At 44.6% G+C, this 15,760-nt stretch overlaps 1 protein-coding gene across 6 annotated transcripts in view; it reads right to left on the bottom strand.

Moving 5' to 3' along the window:
- PRRC2B (proline rich coiled-coil 2B) overlaps positions 1–15,760 on the bottom strand; it is a 68,445-nt gene that overhangs the window by 6,051 nt on the left and 46,634 nt on the right. The window contains exons 17-31 of one of the 6 annotated variants that reach the window (XM_074973533.1): positions 15,003–15,202; positions 13,861–14,006; positions 10,998–11,139; positions 10,218–10,300; positions 9,358–9,549; positions 9,015–9,209; positions 8,499–8,585; positions 7,385–7,489; positions 6,677–6,869; positions 5,923–6,020; positions 5,031–5,158; positions 3,166–3,406; positions 1,633–1,762; positions 1,061–1,237; positions 244–335 (exon numbers count right to left, since the gene is read on the bottom strand). In XM_074973533.1, coding sequence (XP_074829634.1) covers positions 292–335; positions 1,061–1,237; positions 1,633–1,762; positions 3,166–3,406; positions 5,031–5,158; positions 5,923–6,020; positions 6,677–6,869; positions 7,385–7,489; positions 8,499–8,585; positions 9,015–9,209; positions 9,358–9,549; positions 10,218–10,300; positions 10,998–11,139; positions 13,861–14,006; positions 15,003–15,202 — 2,161 coding nt within the window. In that variant the 3' untranslated portion in view covers positions 244–291. The remainder of the gene's footprint in view (positions 1–243; positions 336–1,060; positions 1,238–1,632; positions 1,763–3,165; positions 3,407–5,030; positions 5,159–5,922; positions 6,021–6,676; positions 6,870–7,384; positions 7,490–8,498; positions 8,586–9,014; positions 9,210–9,357; positions 9,550–10,217; positions 10,301–10,997; positions 11,140–13,860; positions 14,007–15,002; positions 15,203–15,760) is intronic. The other 5 variants (XM_074973532.1, XM_074973530.1, XM_074973531.1 and 2 more) reach the window with 5 other exon arrangements.

Below are 15,760 nucleotides of genomic sequence, written 5' to 3'. Positions count from 1 at the left end.
GCTAATTAGGGTGGTTTGTGGGGATTTTTCCCCCCAAACAACAAAGCTGTCCCATGACACTTTTACATCAGTATCTGGTCTAACGTAGATTCTACGTTTGAAGACATCAGTAGATCCTGCAGAAGAAAGCATGATACAAACACCATTTCTCTGCAAGTGCTAAGTACTATACCCTGTCCCATTCAACACTTTTCAACCAAGACGTCATTCGGGAGCTATGGGGCTACGCTCTGGATCCTTTACCTGTAAGTATGTGGTGATGGTACAGATCCTCCGGAGGACATGTTCTGTTTACCATCTGTGAAGTGAAACCCTTTCATTTCCATTTGGGAGGACTGAGAAGGGAAATGAGTTAGAAAATATCTTCTGTATATCCAAAGATCTCAAAGCACTTCACAAACACTTCAATCAATCTTTAGCCTTGCCCCCACCCCCTATGAAGCAAGTATCATTATTCCCATTTTACAGATGTGGAAACTGAGGCACTCGGGCAAGATGATTTGCCCCAATTTGAGGCACAATCAGGAAGAGAACACAAAGGCCTGACTTCTAGCCACCCATGCTGTCTCCACTAGAAAACACTCCTTATAAGGATACATCTAACCAGCCACAACATTGACACGTCCACTCAGATGGAGACATTTTACAACTGTGTTGCACTTTATGAACTGTGTTCCAGGTGTGCGTGTGGTTAACCACCCATCTGATCTCTAAGAAAACTTGGAGTTTACATTTAATTTAAATGGAAATTCCAAACTGGATCCAGATAGGGTTCTGATTCCTGGAAGTGGAATCATGAACAGCAGAAGAACTGGAGAGACTGCTGGCTTGGGCTTTGGAGACAGGAGGAATGGCGCCCCTTTGCTTCCACTCCAATCACTGGTTTGGAAGATAAGGACCCAGTAAGCAAGCATTACCCCCCAATGATGGCAAACTGTATCCCCACAAGAGGTTCCCCCTGCCCTTTTTTTTTTTTTTAAAAAAAACTATGGAGGGACCAAACCCAAATGCAAGACTCCTTAAAGAATGCCAAGGTGTTCATGCAGTACGTAGCCCTTACCTCCCTGCTGGTAGTGAGGACAGAAGGCTGAGATCCAGGTGGAAGAATCCTGCGGGGAGCTCCTACAGACAGATTCTGCCCCTGAGGAAGCTGGATAGACTGTGGTAAAATCAGTGGCTGCTGGCCAGAACCATACCGGGGCAGAGGAAGCTGGGACCCAGGCATAGGCATTGTTAGCTGCATGATAATTTACATGTGATTACTTAATGGAAACAACAATGGTCCGTCTCAACATGTTCCCTACTAATACCTTAAAAGCACAGCATTTTATGCTTAAAAGCATACCTAAAAGAAACATCTTAAACCTGACACACTGCTATAGAACAAATGCAGATGTGAACATTAAAGAGGGACTTTCATCCTGAAAATCATTTTAAGATAGAGTTGCCAGACCCTGTAACCACACCATCTGTTCTTTTAATAAAGTGCTGTTCTAGCAAGACTGTGCTCAGACACAGGGCTTTCCTGATCGCCTGGAGCCTTCATCGGTTCTTCTTCAGTCTTCCTCGTGGTCACTGCATGGCAAGCCCTCTGAGTGGTGATGGCAGCCACAATGGCGTCAGACAGCTCACCTTTTGTTTTCAGCTCGATGTCCACATCTAAAAATCTGCTATACTCCTCTGCTGGTGTGATTTCAGGGACTGGAACATCAGGAAGGTTCACACTGGCCTCAGCTTTACGTTCCATGACAGGCTTCAATCCCTTCTTGAAACAATTGATGATGGTGGTGGTTAAAAGTGATTAAAAAAATTAACTCAGGACTCAATGGCTATTAAAAAAGACCAAATTTTCAAAAGGGCTCGTAAAACATGGAGGGAGGACAAGAGGCAAGAAGAGGCTACCATTTACAAACTCAGGCACAGTTCACATACATTGCCATGATCCTTAGCAAGCCGTGCTGCCCTTCTTTTTTTTTTTTTTTTTTAAATGAAGTGGATGCCCATACTTATCACGCTGTCCAAGAAACCTATTCACTTTGCATGTGGCTTTTCCTTCTGTTCCTTGCCACTTTTGCTAGTTATCAGAGATCTTTAAAACAAGACTTCTCTCCCTCGCAGCCTCTCATTCCCTCTTACTCGATCTGGTAGTTCGCATAATTGCTGGATTTGGGACTTCCCATGACACCACATTGTAATGACAGAGGATTACGGCTTCATTACATGATCCAGGAAGGAAAGACCAGGTAACAAGGGATAAAGCACTTCTTCAAATACTTAGTTGGCCAGTAACTTCATTTTCCCCAGCTAAGTTACTTTCCGTAATTAACAATCCTTGTTCTTGAGTCTGCCTCAGCATGAAAGTCCCTCTTTAAGATAAAAAGATTAGGAATATGCTGGTTTTCATTGTATTTTTTAAACATTTACTGTATTGCGCAATATAAGCAAAGTTTACAGCCAACTACAATACTTCTCCACTGAAGCAACTCAATAGTTGTGCTCCGTATCCACATAAACACAGCTGCCCTGACAGTAGGATTTATTGTGCCTTTCTGAACTATATTTAATAAAGAAAAAAGCAAGAGGATGACATGAAAACACAGTGAAACTTCTATTAAGATACCACCCAACAGACTAGCAGAAATTGTTAATTAGGCCAAAACGCTCAATTAGTTGAAATAAAAAGAGATGGGTCTTTAATTAAAGGTCAAACAAAATTACCCTGAAAACACTGATGATTTTAAAATGGTTACTACTAAAGATATGGGGAGGTGTTGGCCTACTGAAGCTGGGGCTCTTAGGGCAGCTATCACTGCAGTGTCATGGCCTCAGATCCCAAAAGCACAGTAAGAGCTTTAAGAAAACGCAAAGCAGCAATCACGTCAGTAGTGGACACACAAATCACAGGCCTTTGCCATCAGCAGAAAGAGGATACTTAATTTCACTAAGTTAACCATTGTGAGTTTTAAACAGAGGTACACGTAACAAGTAAAGCACCTCAAAGTCTGTTGTGCTGTACTTCTAACATCACTATTGTCTCCTTACAAAGGGCTTACTGATGAAAGTATATGGTGCACCACAAACAGCAACTAAGACCCAGTCTCAGAAACTGCATTTCTGTGAACACATGCAAAAAAACAGGGGGGGCATGCTAGTTTTGTTCCTAACCTGTGTAAGTTGGGAGTCCATCATCTGTGAGGCTCCCATACTGGCTGCTTGGTTTATCTGGCCTTCATAAACCAGTGTCTGGCTTCCACTCATTGGCTGATAAGGGGACCCAGATTGTGTTTTTACCATCTCCAAGGGCTGCATGCCTGGGAAGGCAGAATATGGGGGCTTCAGAGCAGCACCTCCCGTCAGGACCATGGTACTGGGCTGGGACAGACTGGGGTGCATGTACACCGGAGACCTAAAGAAGAGAAACAGGTTAATGCACAATGATAAAGCTTATTAGAGACTGCATACAACTGCATTTGGCTGCTGGGTTACAAACAGCATTCTAAAAGGTAATCTCTACTACAAAGATCAACTAGGGAATAAAAACCTGTAGCTCCACGTTTTTTTCAGCTCTAGAATTTAATTTTGTACAGCTCCTTTCATACAAATCCTAAAGCTTTTAGGGCTAAGTCTCCATCTCACTGAAGTCAATAGGAGTTTTGTCACTGACTTCAATGGAATCAATATTTCTCTCTTTACGAAGTTCAGTCATATAGTGGCAGTGAAGTGACTGTAGTGGTAAGTAGCTCAAACCACCCCGGATGGTAAAAACTGTTTCACTGAATGTGTCCTAGGGTACTGGAGTGATCTCCATCAGCAGGGGAGAACCAAAGCTTCTTGGCCAAAAGTTCACCTTTCAGCAGATCAGTTTCTTTTATCTAAAGGTCAGGCCAAGGGCACCAAATGAAGACCAGTATGCAGCCACCATCCCTGCATCCCTCTGCCAAATGCACCTTCTTGTAACATGCCTGCTTTCCCAGACCTGGGACTTTTCTTAGCATAGGCTGGCAATCAAATGCATTGTGCAAGTGTTCTGTGGGATACAGACAAACATCCATGGGAACTGCAGGAATCCTGCATTATCTCAGTCACCCACACTGGGAAGTCCCTTCAAAATTATGAGCCAGCACCATGGTGTTTGTCCACCAGGAGCAGTGTGAAATCAACTAGAATTGACCAATTCTAGTTAATTTATCCACAGATGGTGTCTTGGAAAGGCCACTGTGCTGCAGTGCGGCAGAAAGGTAAAGAGAGAGCTACTTGTAACATGACTAGTAGACAGAAAAACCCTGAAAATGTTGAAGTCTTCATCCCCACATTTGCATGAGTATTTTTGTGGGGGAGAGGTGTACGATTTCCCACCCAAACAGTGTAAATCAAAGCACTGTGTTAGGGCCCAGAACTGTAGAAATGCTTGCGGTAAGGGAGGATCCAGGTCGCCAGGGACACATCTACACTGCATTTTAAAACCCATGGCAGTGAGCCTCAGAGCCTGGGTCTACAGACTCAGGCTCACACTCCAGTGCTAAAAACAGCTGAGCAGATATTCAGGCTCGGGCCAGAGTTCGGGGTCTGAAACCCAACCCCCTGTTCAGGCTTCAGAGTCTGAGCCCAAATGTCTCCACAGCTGTTTATAACACTGTAGTGTGAGCTCCATGAGCTCAAGTCTGTAGTCTCGGGCTCAGACTGGCTGCCAGGGGTTTTAAAACACCGAGTGGACATACCTCACAAGTTCACAATAGTTTGGCAAGAGTGAAAGTGATTCACACAGGATTTGGCTGGCTTTAACATTACCATATGAATCTATGAATCATTCTCCTATTTACACAAGAACCCTTCTGTCTACATCTGATGGAGGAGAAGAGACAGTACTGTGCAAACGCTTGTGGGTGTGGGCGGCAAGGGGATGGAAAGTTGCAAAGGTATGACATTAGCAAGAGGGGAAAAGGAGGGGGAAAGAACATCCCTGCAGATGTACTTTGCAGATCAAAACACGAGAGCTCTGCCGTTGGGGAAACAAACCCAGGAACTGTTACCTGAAGGGCTGTATGGAGCTGTAGATCTCTTGGGACTGGGAGACAGGCAGGCCTCCTCTCAGCCCAAGCTGAGCTTGGGCCTGTAAAGATGTGTGAAGGGAAATCGGAATCTGCTGAGCAGCAGCAGCCTGCAGAGGAAATGAAGGTGATTGAAAGGCACGAAGGCGGTCAGAAACTCTCCTGTGGGGTTAAAAGACCATCTGTTTCTTCATCTAGTCGCTCCACCACAAAAGTTATCCAAGCTGCAACTCCACCCAAATGCCCCCAGTGTCATTTCTCTGGCCAGTACATGACTGAATAGAAAGTGAATGATGGCTCAGAGAGAGAGAATAGGAATTTAATGCTCAAAAAAAGGATCACACTGACTCCCTTAGGGGACTGAAGCTCTCTGTATATAGAACAGGCCCATCACGTCAGTGATTTTCCTAGCTCTCATGGGGCTCTGAAGGGATTCTCCACAGCCCATCCAACACCCTGTTTGCTGAAACTGTCAGAGCTCCCAGTTAGTACTGACCAGTTGGTGGTTTTGGGGACAGACACTCGTCCACAGGGAACTGGTCTGAGGTTCAAACTGGTTTTCATGTTCTGCTAAGAATAGTGCTGGGAAATTTACACTCTGTCACTCAAAGGCAAGTTTTACAGAGCCCACCCCTCTTAAACCCAGTCAAAAGATACTAGTGCAAAAACTGGTATTTCCCCTCTCCAATCAGCCTGCTCCCCTGTTAGTTGCCTGTAGCACCCACTGGGGAGTAGCTTCCATAGACTTTGAACGGAGCCACAATCTAGCTCCCCTTGGCTGGAAGTAAGTTGGCTCACTACAAGAGGAAAGAATAAATGGGAAACTCTGAGAACCTCCCCATCCAGAAAATAATTAACTGCCTTGATCCTTTACCTGTTGGTAGCTCTGCTGCTGAGGTATCGTCTGAGGGACCAGGCGTGGCTGACTCGCAAACACATGGCCATCCAGATACAGGGGTGGGATGTGGTTACCTAGAATTTGAAATAAAAGGGAAGGAAGAATGTGACAAGCTAACCTTATTCACTTCAGCAAAAGCAGATCCCAGGGGTACAGTACAATGGGCACAGTACAATATAGAATAGGATAGAAATCTATAGACCTACCAAGGCCATTCATCAGTATCTTAGCAAGCAATTGGCTCAACAGTGCTACACAGATTTATTATGCCAGCATTGCAAAATAGGAAAATTACCAGACTATACACAAAATCTACTTGCCTGTCCTTCACCTTAGTGACAAGGTTTTACTCATCAGCCACTTATCCTGAGTATTACTTTTCCAAGGAAGGTATTATGGGCTGTTAAATGATCACCCATCCTTCTCCAGTGTATTTTAATGCCACCTGCAGAAAGGTTGGCAGTTCAGGAATAGGTGAGCTGAGCTACAAACTATTAAGTGCCAAGGCGGTCAGCTTGGATTGCCCTGCTACCATCAGATCTTTGGAGCTAGAACAAGAATATAAGAATGGCCAGACTGGGTCAGACCAAAGGTCTGTCTAAGCCCAGTATTTGGTTTCCCAACAGTGGCCAATGCCAGGTGCCCCAGAGGGAACAAACGGAACAGGTAATCATCAAGTGATCCATTCCCCGTCACTCATTCCCAGCTTCTGGCAAACAGAGGCAGGTACCTGGAATAGATGCAGAAGGTGCTACGGACGCCACAGGCATAGGAGGCATAGAAACACCGCCAAAAGAGCTGTAGCTGACACCACTGGAAGCGCCGACACTGGAAGGAGGCTGGATGCCTGAGCCAGCACCTCCTGGAGAGTTCTGTTCTGGTAAACTAGGGGAATTCTCCCAAGCCTTCCGTGCAGACTCCATCTATAGAAGTGAGCAGAGAAAGCAATTACTACAGGCAATTTCAACAGAAGCAAATGATAATGGGATAGGGAGCCACTCACCTGTAGAGGCTGGTAGTCACTAAAAACTATTACCACCTAATGGCTATTGAATAAGTGCCCACTTCACAAAAAACCCACTGCAGTTGGCACTAATTGGCCCCTTTGCTGGGAGGCACAGCAGACTGCCCAGGATCAAAGAGGCCAGGAATACTGAATTGTTCTCTGGCACTGGGCAGGGTTGAGGTGGAGAAGTTTGCTCTACCCATTTTATGGCTGGAGAAGATGTCAGTATCAAGGGCCTCAAAATGGCATCCTCTCCCCTCTGCTGAATTCACATATGTACACACACTGTTTTTAAAAGGGGCCAATTACAGACTTTGCAACTGACCAGTGAAACATCTGGACTGTTGTGAAGGTTCTCTCTCCCTTTACTACTGTGGCCAAAGACAGTTGTACTTTCAAAATGAACACAAGCAAAGCTAATGCCTTGATTACCTTAAGAGTGAGGTCTGCAGTGGGGAAAGACATTGGGTTCAGGCCAATGCACCGCTGGAGATGGTGATCTCTTCGCAGAATGGGAATGGACTGCGTTAACCCTGCCTGAAAGGAGATTTATAAAATGCTGAACACTAAGACTGTCTGTAACAACACAGGAATTTAGGAAGGCAACAAGTCAAATGGAACCTCAGCAAGAAGACCTAAGTAACAGCAGCACAAACTGTTTTGTCGTTTCTCAGCTTGTTAAATGGACTATGGAGTTGCCTCAACATTGTAAAAATGTATAGCTGGCTTAACCATAAGCACAACAGAAATGCTGGGACAAATGCAACCTGGGTGTAAGCAGGCGTAACTCCCCTGATCTCCATGGAGCTGCACTTGTACTTACACCAGAGCTGAATTTGGTACACAGTAGCACCAGCTGTAAAGAGTGTTTTGCCTTCCACACTGGGTGAACCTATGTAAATGGCAGAGTAAGTCTGCTTATATAAAACACTTGTACGGAAAAAAATGGCAAACCTCCAAGAAATACAAGGGGCTACAAAATAAAGATGTTTCAGAGGAAGTTTTTGTTTAAATCACTGAACACAACTGAACCACAAGCAGATACTGGGCTCTCAATCCATTTTCTTTTAACAGTTTGTCCTCCAGCCATCTACCCATTTTATTATGAGCTCTAAAAGCGCATGGAACCTCACTGGCTAATAGTGAACCATAGAGAGCAGAAGCCAGTGGCAAAGACAACACCCTGAGCACTCTGGCAGCCAGTGGCTAGAACTCCACTTTCCAGGTCCAGCAACAGGACTCTCTAAGCAACTTTGCTGGTCTTCCCCTCCCCTGCAGGTGCCCCAAAGAGGGGAATTTGGTGACCTCTGACATATGCAAACCTTCTTACTTTACACAGGCTGATGAATGGTGTTTGAGTCACTGTTTAAAGGCTTGGGTATGTCTGAGCTAACCAGGCACTGATTTTATCAAAAATTTTTGAGAGACAGGGCCTGTATGTTCACTGCTGTTTTTAAACCATGTAAGTGGGTACTACAGCATTCAACATCAAATCAATTGCAAATAAATATGTTTTTTTCCATTTCAATTACGAAGATTTACTTACATTACTGGCCAAGGCATCCTGCAGTTTGGCGACAGGGTTAGCCGCAGTACTGGAGACAGAGCCAGGTGGCAGACTAAAGTCAGAGTCCTGAAAAAAGGCAACAAGCACTATTCAAATCCAGGCCCAAGGGCCCCCTGTAAGTTGCTCCTGATTAGTGAACATTTACCTGGATCGTGATGATAGAAACTAAAGATTTTCTTTCAGCAAAATTTACTGACGGACAAGAACGAAATAGCTCTCCATACTCAGCGACAGGCATCCCTGATGGCATACACAGGACAACAGGCCTTAATTTCTCCCTTACTGTCCCCACCCCATTCAGGATAATAAATATTTACCAAGACATCTTGAGAACCTGGTTTGTGTCAGTAATGAAATCTATAAGGCAAATCTACAGTGCACGTGCTGGAAGCTTGCCCTAGATAATCCTTCTGGCTAAACCACCTTTTGCATCTCTACAAGCTCACAAGAGGGATTTCAAACCACCAAGAAGATAAAATTAAATTCAATCCTCACTTTAGGATTTACTCCAAATTCAATGGGTGGCACAGGAAGAACTGAGTCCACGTGAATTTCCACCCCATTAACAGGGGGGATATTCCCTTCCAGCCGTTCCGTTCCCTCCGAACCCTTTCTGTTTTTCAGGGAGCGTTCATTGCCGATTGGTCCGGGCTTGTGTTCCTTGTTCTGTCCTGAGCCTTGATCTGAATCCTTGATGGGAAAGCAGAGAGGCTGAGACACAAAGACTGAATAACCCGATCTCTACCTTAAAAATGCTATGAAAAAACAAAAACCCAATTTCACAAGGTCTCTGGTACCAGTCACTACGTGCTCTGGCTTGGCTGCAAATCCAGATTACCTTTTTATCAGATTGCTTCTGAACTTGCTCCTTCTGGCAGTCAGGTTTTGGGTCCACCAGGCCAGCCCCATTCATCTCCTCTGGTTTGAGGGTGCCATATGGAGAACTGCGCTGAGAGGAGGTAGCGGAAGATTCCCGAGACTCCGCACTCAAGTCAATGCCACTATCCCCCTGGCTGCCTTTAAAACCCTGCTATGCAAAGCACGAAATGTGTTAAAGCCCCAGATTCAAACCCAACTCCACAGGGAGAAAAACAACAGCGAGAACATGTTCCCATTTTCCAACCACAGCTATCAAGGAGCAAGTCCTAACCTGCAGTGCCCCTTGCTATTCCAGCTCTAGGCTACCCTGAAGCAGAAACCATCCAGGTCACCAATCCCACTGCAGCTTTAGAACAATGAAAAATGCCCCACGTGGCTACTACGCTGAGACTGCCAAACTCATTTCACTTATGACCCAAACCAGATTTGAACTCCGGTCTCTACAGGTGAAAGGTTACTGCAGCATTCAGAGACATCCACACTACATTACAGTGACACACTTCTCACAGGTGTGAGGCACACAAACACGATTCCACATACTGGGCCATGCTCTGCTCCCAGTTAGGAGTGCAATTCTGAGTTTTACAATGCAGTTACTCTGGATTTACACCTACGTGTAACAGAGCACAATTTGTCCCACCATTTTAGAACAGCACCATGCTTAATCAGAATTGTGGACAGTCAATTTAAAACTGCACAAGGAGAGCTGACAGACCTGCTAAACGCGATAGCAGCAATGAGAAGCGTGAGCCACCTAACATGAATATTTTATATATACACATCACACAACACTTGAACAGTAGATTAGGTGCCCCTTACCTCAGTGGAACTGGATTCAGTGCCATTAAAGGCATTTACAGGCTTACTCCAGGAATCGCTGCCAGGTGACTGAACAGAGAGGGCTGGAAGAGCAGAGACAAGATTCAGATGCTTGAAATGGAGTATCAAGCACATCATTTATACAGTGCTGTAAATTCACATTCTACTTATAAAAATAGGGCAAGACACATTCATTGCCCCAAAATGTTTACACTCCAGGACAGACAGGCTGAGCCAGGGCACTCCAATGCAAGTAAGACAGAGTATGAAGTGAGAGAGGAGGTGGAAAGATTTTCAGGGAGAAGTGAAAGTTGGAAGGACGAAAGGGGGAGGCTTTGCAGAGAAGCACAGTGGGAGAAGGGTACAAAGAAAACAGTCTGGATGAAGGCTCAGGGCCACAGGGAGCAAGAGGATGAGAACGTGGAAGAAATTAGAACCAGGATGTAGATCAGCTAGAATTGTGCAGGGCCTAGAAGATAAGGTCAAGGAGCTAGAACTTGATATGGTACAAGAAACAACCAGGGAAGGGATTTGAATAGGAGGGTGACATGGTCAGAGCAGTGGGAGGATGATGATCTTAACAGCAATGTCTTGTACACATGAGCCCAGAAGATCTGCTACGTCCCTTTCCCCTCTGGATTCAGGGTGGAATGTAGATGAAGCCCTTCTCCTTCAGGCACGTATGCACACACTCACCCTTCCCCCTCAACATGAAAGGATTCCCAGATCCATAACGATGAAGTGTCCCGGTGCTGGCAAATAATGGAGACCCTCTCTTACCTGGACTATTGCTCTCCCAGATCTCTGTGCCCAGGCTGCTTCCGGATACAGTTACATCGCCTTGCTCCAGGCACATACTGTTCTGCTTCTTTGCAAATCGAGGCGGGATACGAGACTGAAGGACACGTCCTTTGGTTGGTCCCTGAGAGAGAGGTTCAGGCTATAAGACCTGCTACTGATTCAGGTTAACCTGCTGCTGACAGGCTTCTTTTCCAGGCTTTTATTTAGCTCTTGAAGCAGATGTGCCCCTCCCGAGTTATCCAAGCTTGGGGCTGCCTTTACCAAAACAATCCCAGCAAGGCACACCATAAGAGGAGACTGCCACAGTGTTTTGTTTCCTGTCTCCAGCTGCTGCTGGGAGGCCCGCAGTGGTGGCACAGCAGGAATGCTGAAGAAGAGCTCTTCAGTATTTATTAAGAACGGCTGGCTTCAGCAGCAGGGAGAGGGACAGGCAAAAAAAAAATTAAACCTCCAACTCAGATTTTTCCTTAATCCTTCCCCAGTCCTGTTGACACAGCAGGATCAATTCACTAGTTCACAGTAAAAAAGAGACTGATAATTCACTGAATCAGACACCGGAGAGGAAACCAGCCGTTAGTTTACCTAGCACATCTCCTTGCCACAATAGGGATTGTTCCCTATTGCACATTCACTCAGACTCTTTCTAGCCTAATTTTAAATGCACCAAGGAACTAGGCTTCTATCACATCTCTTGATAACACACCACACAATAGATCTGACTGTCTCAAAGTATTTCCCAATAACATTTTATTGCTGAATTTAATCCTTCCATTCCTAGTTAGATCCCCATTTATGCTAAAATAAATTCTCCCTCTCTGCAGAATTTACAGTCTTCAAATACTTCTAGATTCATGTCTTCATCGCACCTTTAGTCGTCACTTAGCCAAGCTATACAAAGTTTGCTCCTAAATCTTTCCTCAATTCCTCTAGTCACCTAAAAAAACCAACAAATTGTTAGAGTTCTCTTCAGTTTGTCTTTCTGGTCAATACTGTGCCCAGAACTGCACACAATATTCCAGGTACAGCTGCACCCCAGGGAAGCTATTCCCTCTCCATCCTATGACATGGTATCTGGGCATAACAGAGCCCATAACTGCAGAACTCCAGGAATGGGCTGTTCACTTTTAGCATTATTGCTTCCCAGAATTCTTCCTTCTACTGAATAGTTGTGGTTTGGATTATTCCCCTCTCCCATCAAATGTATTAGCCTGCAGTTTTCCAAGCTGAATTTCATTTTGGTGCTTAATGCCCATGTTTCTACTCCTTTTAAGGGATTGGAGAATAGTATTCAAAGGTGGTAAAATATTGAAATACAAGCAAGTCACAGGACACAATGTTGGCCCGAGTTGGTAGTCAGTACCGACCAGGATAAATTGTGTTCTTCATAGCATCACCCTGGAGTTTAATCACAATTAGCTAACACAATACTGAACCCAATTTATCCTGGCCCACATGGACCAATGAATTGTGGTTAGCATCATGTCATTATTCTTCACAATCATGGTCAAACACAATAACGTTTTGTAACATAGACAAACTCCAGGCCCCTTTGTATTTCGGTCCTCACTAGTGTTTGCAATTCCTCCTCATTTAGAGTCACCAAGGAGTTTCATACGGTGCTTGTTTCCAGTTCTAGATGTACTAACTCTCCACAATGGGAGACTGGAGAGACGGTGATGGGAGCAATCAGAGCCTTTCTTCAGCGTATCAGTTTAGATTTGTCTCCTCATACTCCACTCCTCAAGAACAGAGTAGTGGAAGGGTCAGAAGGATCCATTGGAACATCATTTACACTGACAGAAGACCCTGACTAACAATTCAGTCATAGCAATCCAGTCTCAGAACACTGCTTAAGGGTTAATGAGCAGTTAGAAAAGGGACATTTAAGTCCCTAAAAATGGTCTGGCTACAAATTATTATTTTAATCCTGGAACCACCCTTCTGTATGTGTATTTCTGCTGCCTCCTAGCCAGATAAAATCTTACTGTTCAGGAGGTAAGTACAAAACCTTAATCTGGGAAAGTGAGCTTTTGTTAGTCGATGCCTGCTGAGAAGCTCTGATCTGGACTTAAGAACTCTACCTTTAAAGAAAGATTGTTCAACTGTCAGCCTAAGATGAAAACTGGCCTACTCCCACAATTCCCTTATAAGCATTTCCAAATGGAAGAAGAAATGCTCAATTTACCCACCCAGACCTAAGAACATGAGTAAGAACAGCCATACTGGGTCAGACCAATGGTCCATCTAGCCCAGTATCCTGTCTTCCAACAGTGGCCAACGCCAAATGCTTTGGAGGGAATGAATGGAACAGGCAATCACTGAATGATCCATCCCTTGTGGTCCACTCCTAGTTTCTGGCAATCAGAGGCTGGGGTGGCATACCTGACCATCTTAGCTAATTGCCCATTGATACACCTATCTCCTCCATGAACTTAACTAATGCTATAGTTTTGGCCTTCACAACATTTCCTGGCAATGAGTTCCACAGGTTGACTGTGTGTTGTGTGAAGTTTTACAAAATCCCTTCTTTGGGTCTGCTCACTCATTTGCATGCCAAGCTGCGTATTAGTAACAAAAGAAACAGCCAGCAAAAGCTTTGGGAGCCAAAGTAAACATAGCAACAGCCAGAAAGCTACAGGATGTTGCTTACAGGCTAACTTCCCCTGTCCAGCTACAAATCACATTTTCTATGCCTAATACTGTGAGGGTTAGTCTAACCACACATGCTACTACTTTCTCAAAAACGTTCTGAGTGTGTATTTGTGCACCTCTCCTTCTCAGACCACTGCAGGCTTTACGGGGGATCAGACTGTGTTCCATACTCCCAACTCCCACTCCTCACCTGGGCAGCTTGTTCTTTCTTCCTACGTTCCTCTTCCAGCAAGCGGCGTTGCTTCTTAGTGAGGACCTCAATGAAGCCTTCTCCTACGATAGAGCCCACTTCATTCTCCTCCGCTGTGCTTGAAACCCGATTGTCAATGATGGCATCTGAACAAGATTTACGGTTTAAAAAGGTATTCCAAAAGGGATCCAAGCTAAGGAGTGAAATAGCTTAGCCAACAGCAACTTAAATTTACTTTAGAAACTAGGCAACAGCAGCCTGTTGATATCTACCGGCAGGATTACTCTGAAGTGCCTTGCATCACTTCTCTCCAATGGAATCTGAGCACACTATCCCTGGCCTCGAGAATCACAGCCTGGGACCGGCAGCCAAAATCTGGGCTTTCCATATGACACCAACGGCATTAACTCTAGAGAATAACCCAGAAACTCCCCCTAATGCTGAATTACATAGCACTGGGTAACATTTTCAAAAGAACCCAAGAGTTAGGAGCCTAAGTCCCATTTTCAAAAGTGACTTAAGTGCTTTTGAAAATTTAACCCACAGTCTTTAAAGTGCTGTACAAGGATTAACTGATTAACCTTTACAACCCACCCCTGAAGGATTATTAACCCTGAGGTTAAGTGACTTGCCTAAGGCCACAGAGAGCCAGTATCAGAACCAGGGTTGGAACTCAGTTGACTTTCAGTCCTGAGCTCAGATCACACTCCTCTGCTTTAGATGGCTATGGTTTCTCAACTTCTCTCCAACCAACCAGACTATTTTTTACTCTTGACTTGAGATAGACTGTAACGCTGTGTAGAGAGAGACATTTCTATAAGCACTCCCCTAACTCTTCCCACAGAAGAAATGTTAAAGGGACACCAACATCAAGTTTGGCTCAAAACTGGGTCTTAATGAAAACATTAAAAGCTTTTGCAAATACTTAAGACGAGTAGAAATGTTTCCATAATATTTTTTGGTCAATTCCACTGGAAATTTGTTGTTATAAATAAATGGAGAGAAAAGAATAAACCTGACATTTAAAATGACTTCAGTTTGAATCATGCTTGGTGTTACCAGTAACAGAAAGGAAGACATTGGAATGTGATGTTTAACTGGATAGCATCCCTTTAAGGAGACAAACTAAATTAGACACTTACTTCCATAATTCAACTCGAACTGTGACATGGTCTCTCCCTTTTCACTTGGTCTCTGGGCTGTGGATTTAGGCTCTTTTTCCTGCTTTTTACCTGGCCCCTCAGCACTCTCTGAGCTGGTGCGCGATGATCTCTCTAAGCTGTAAACAGAGTGGCTGCTCCCACTTTTGGCATTACCCAGGCCCCCACCTTCTTCTGGAGATCTGAGAGAAAAGGAGAGAAGGGGATTAGGTTCAAAAGGACAAGGCAGGTAGGGGGGGAAACACACATGGGTTAGCTTCTCCTAACCACCTTTTTAACCAAGCTGGGCAACCTGCACTTTTCCCTTCCCCAAGCCCCTCCACTCTCAATTGATGTAGATGCTGCTTTAGAGCAAAAGCCTGACTATGAGAACATTGTTGTGGGAAATGGGATGGAAACAAAACAACAGCATTTGCAATGGTGAACTGCACATGATTTGTACTCTTAGCTTGTCTCACAGGAAGATTTACAGGCCTCTCTCTCTCTGTGTGTGTGCTCGTGCTACCAACGTCTACTACCCTTGTACAAAAGCTTTAAAGTTTCCTTGAATTCTCTTTACAATAAATGCATATTTTCCAGCAGGGTCAGCTAGGTGGCTGAGAGGGAAACGGAGGCAAGAAAGAGAGAAACACTGAGCCAAAAAATGCCTCTTCCAAATTATTTTTCTGGGCATTTTTTCACACCTCTGACCATCAGGCTACATGTCATTCCCTACAGCTCAACTGACAAGGAGCACTGGG

This window comes from Natator depressus, chromosome 16, assembly GCF_965152275.1.
Source record: "Natator depressus isolate rNatDep1 chromosome 16, rNatDep2.hap1, whole genome shotgun sequence".
Classification (NCBI taxonomy): domain Eukaryota; kingdom Metazoa; phylum Chordata; order Testudines; family Cheloniidae; genus Natator; species Natator depressus.
This window is presented reverse-complemented; position numbering and strand designations above follow the sequence as displayed.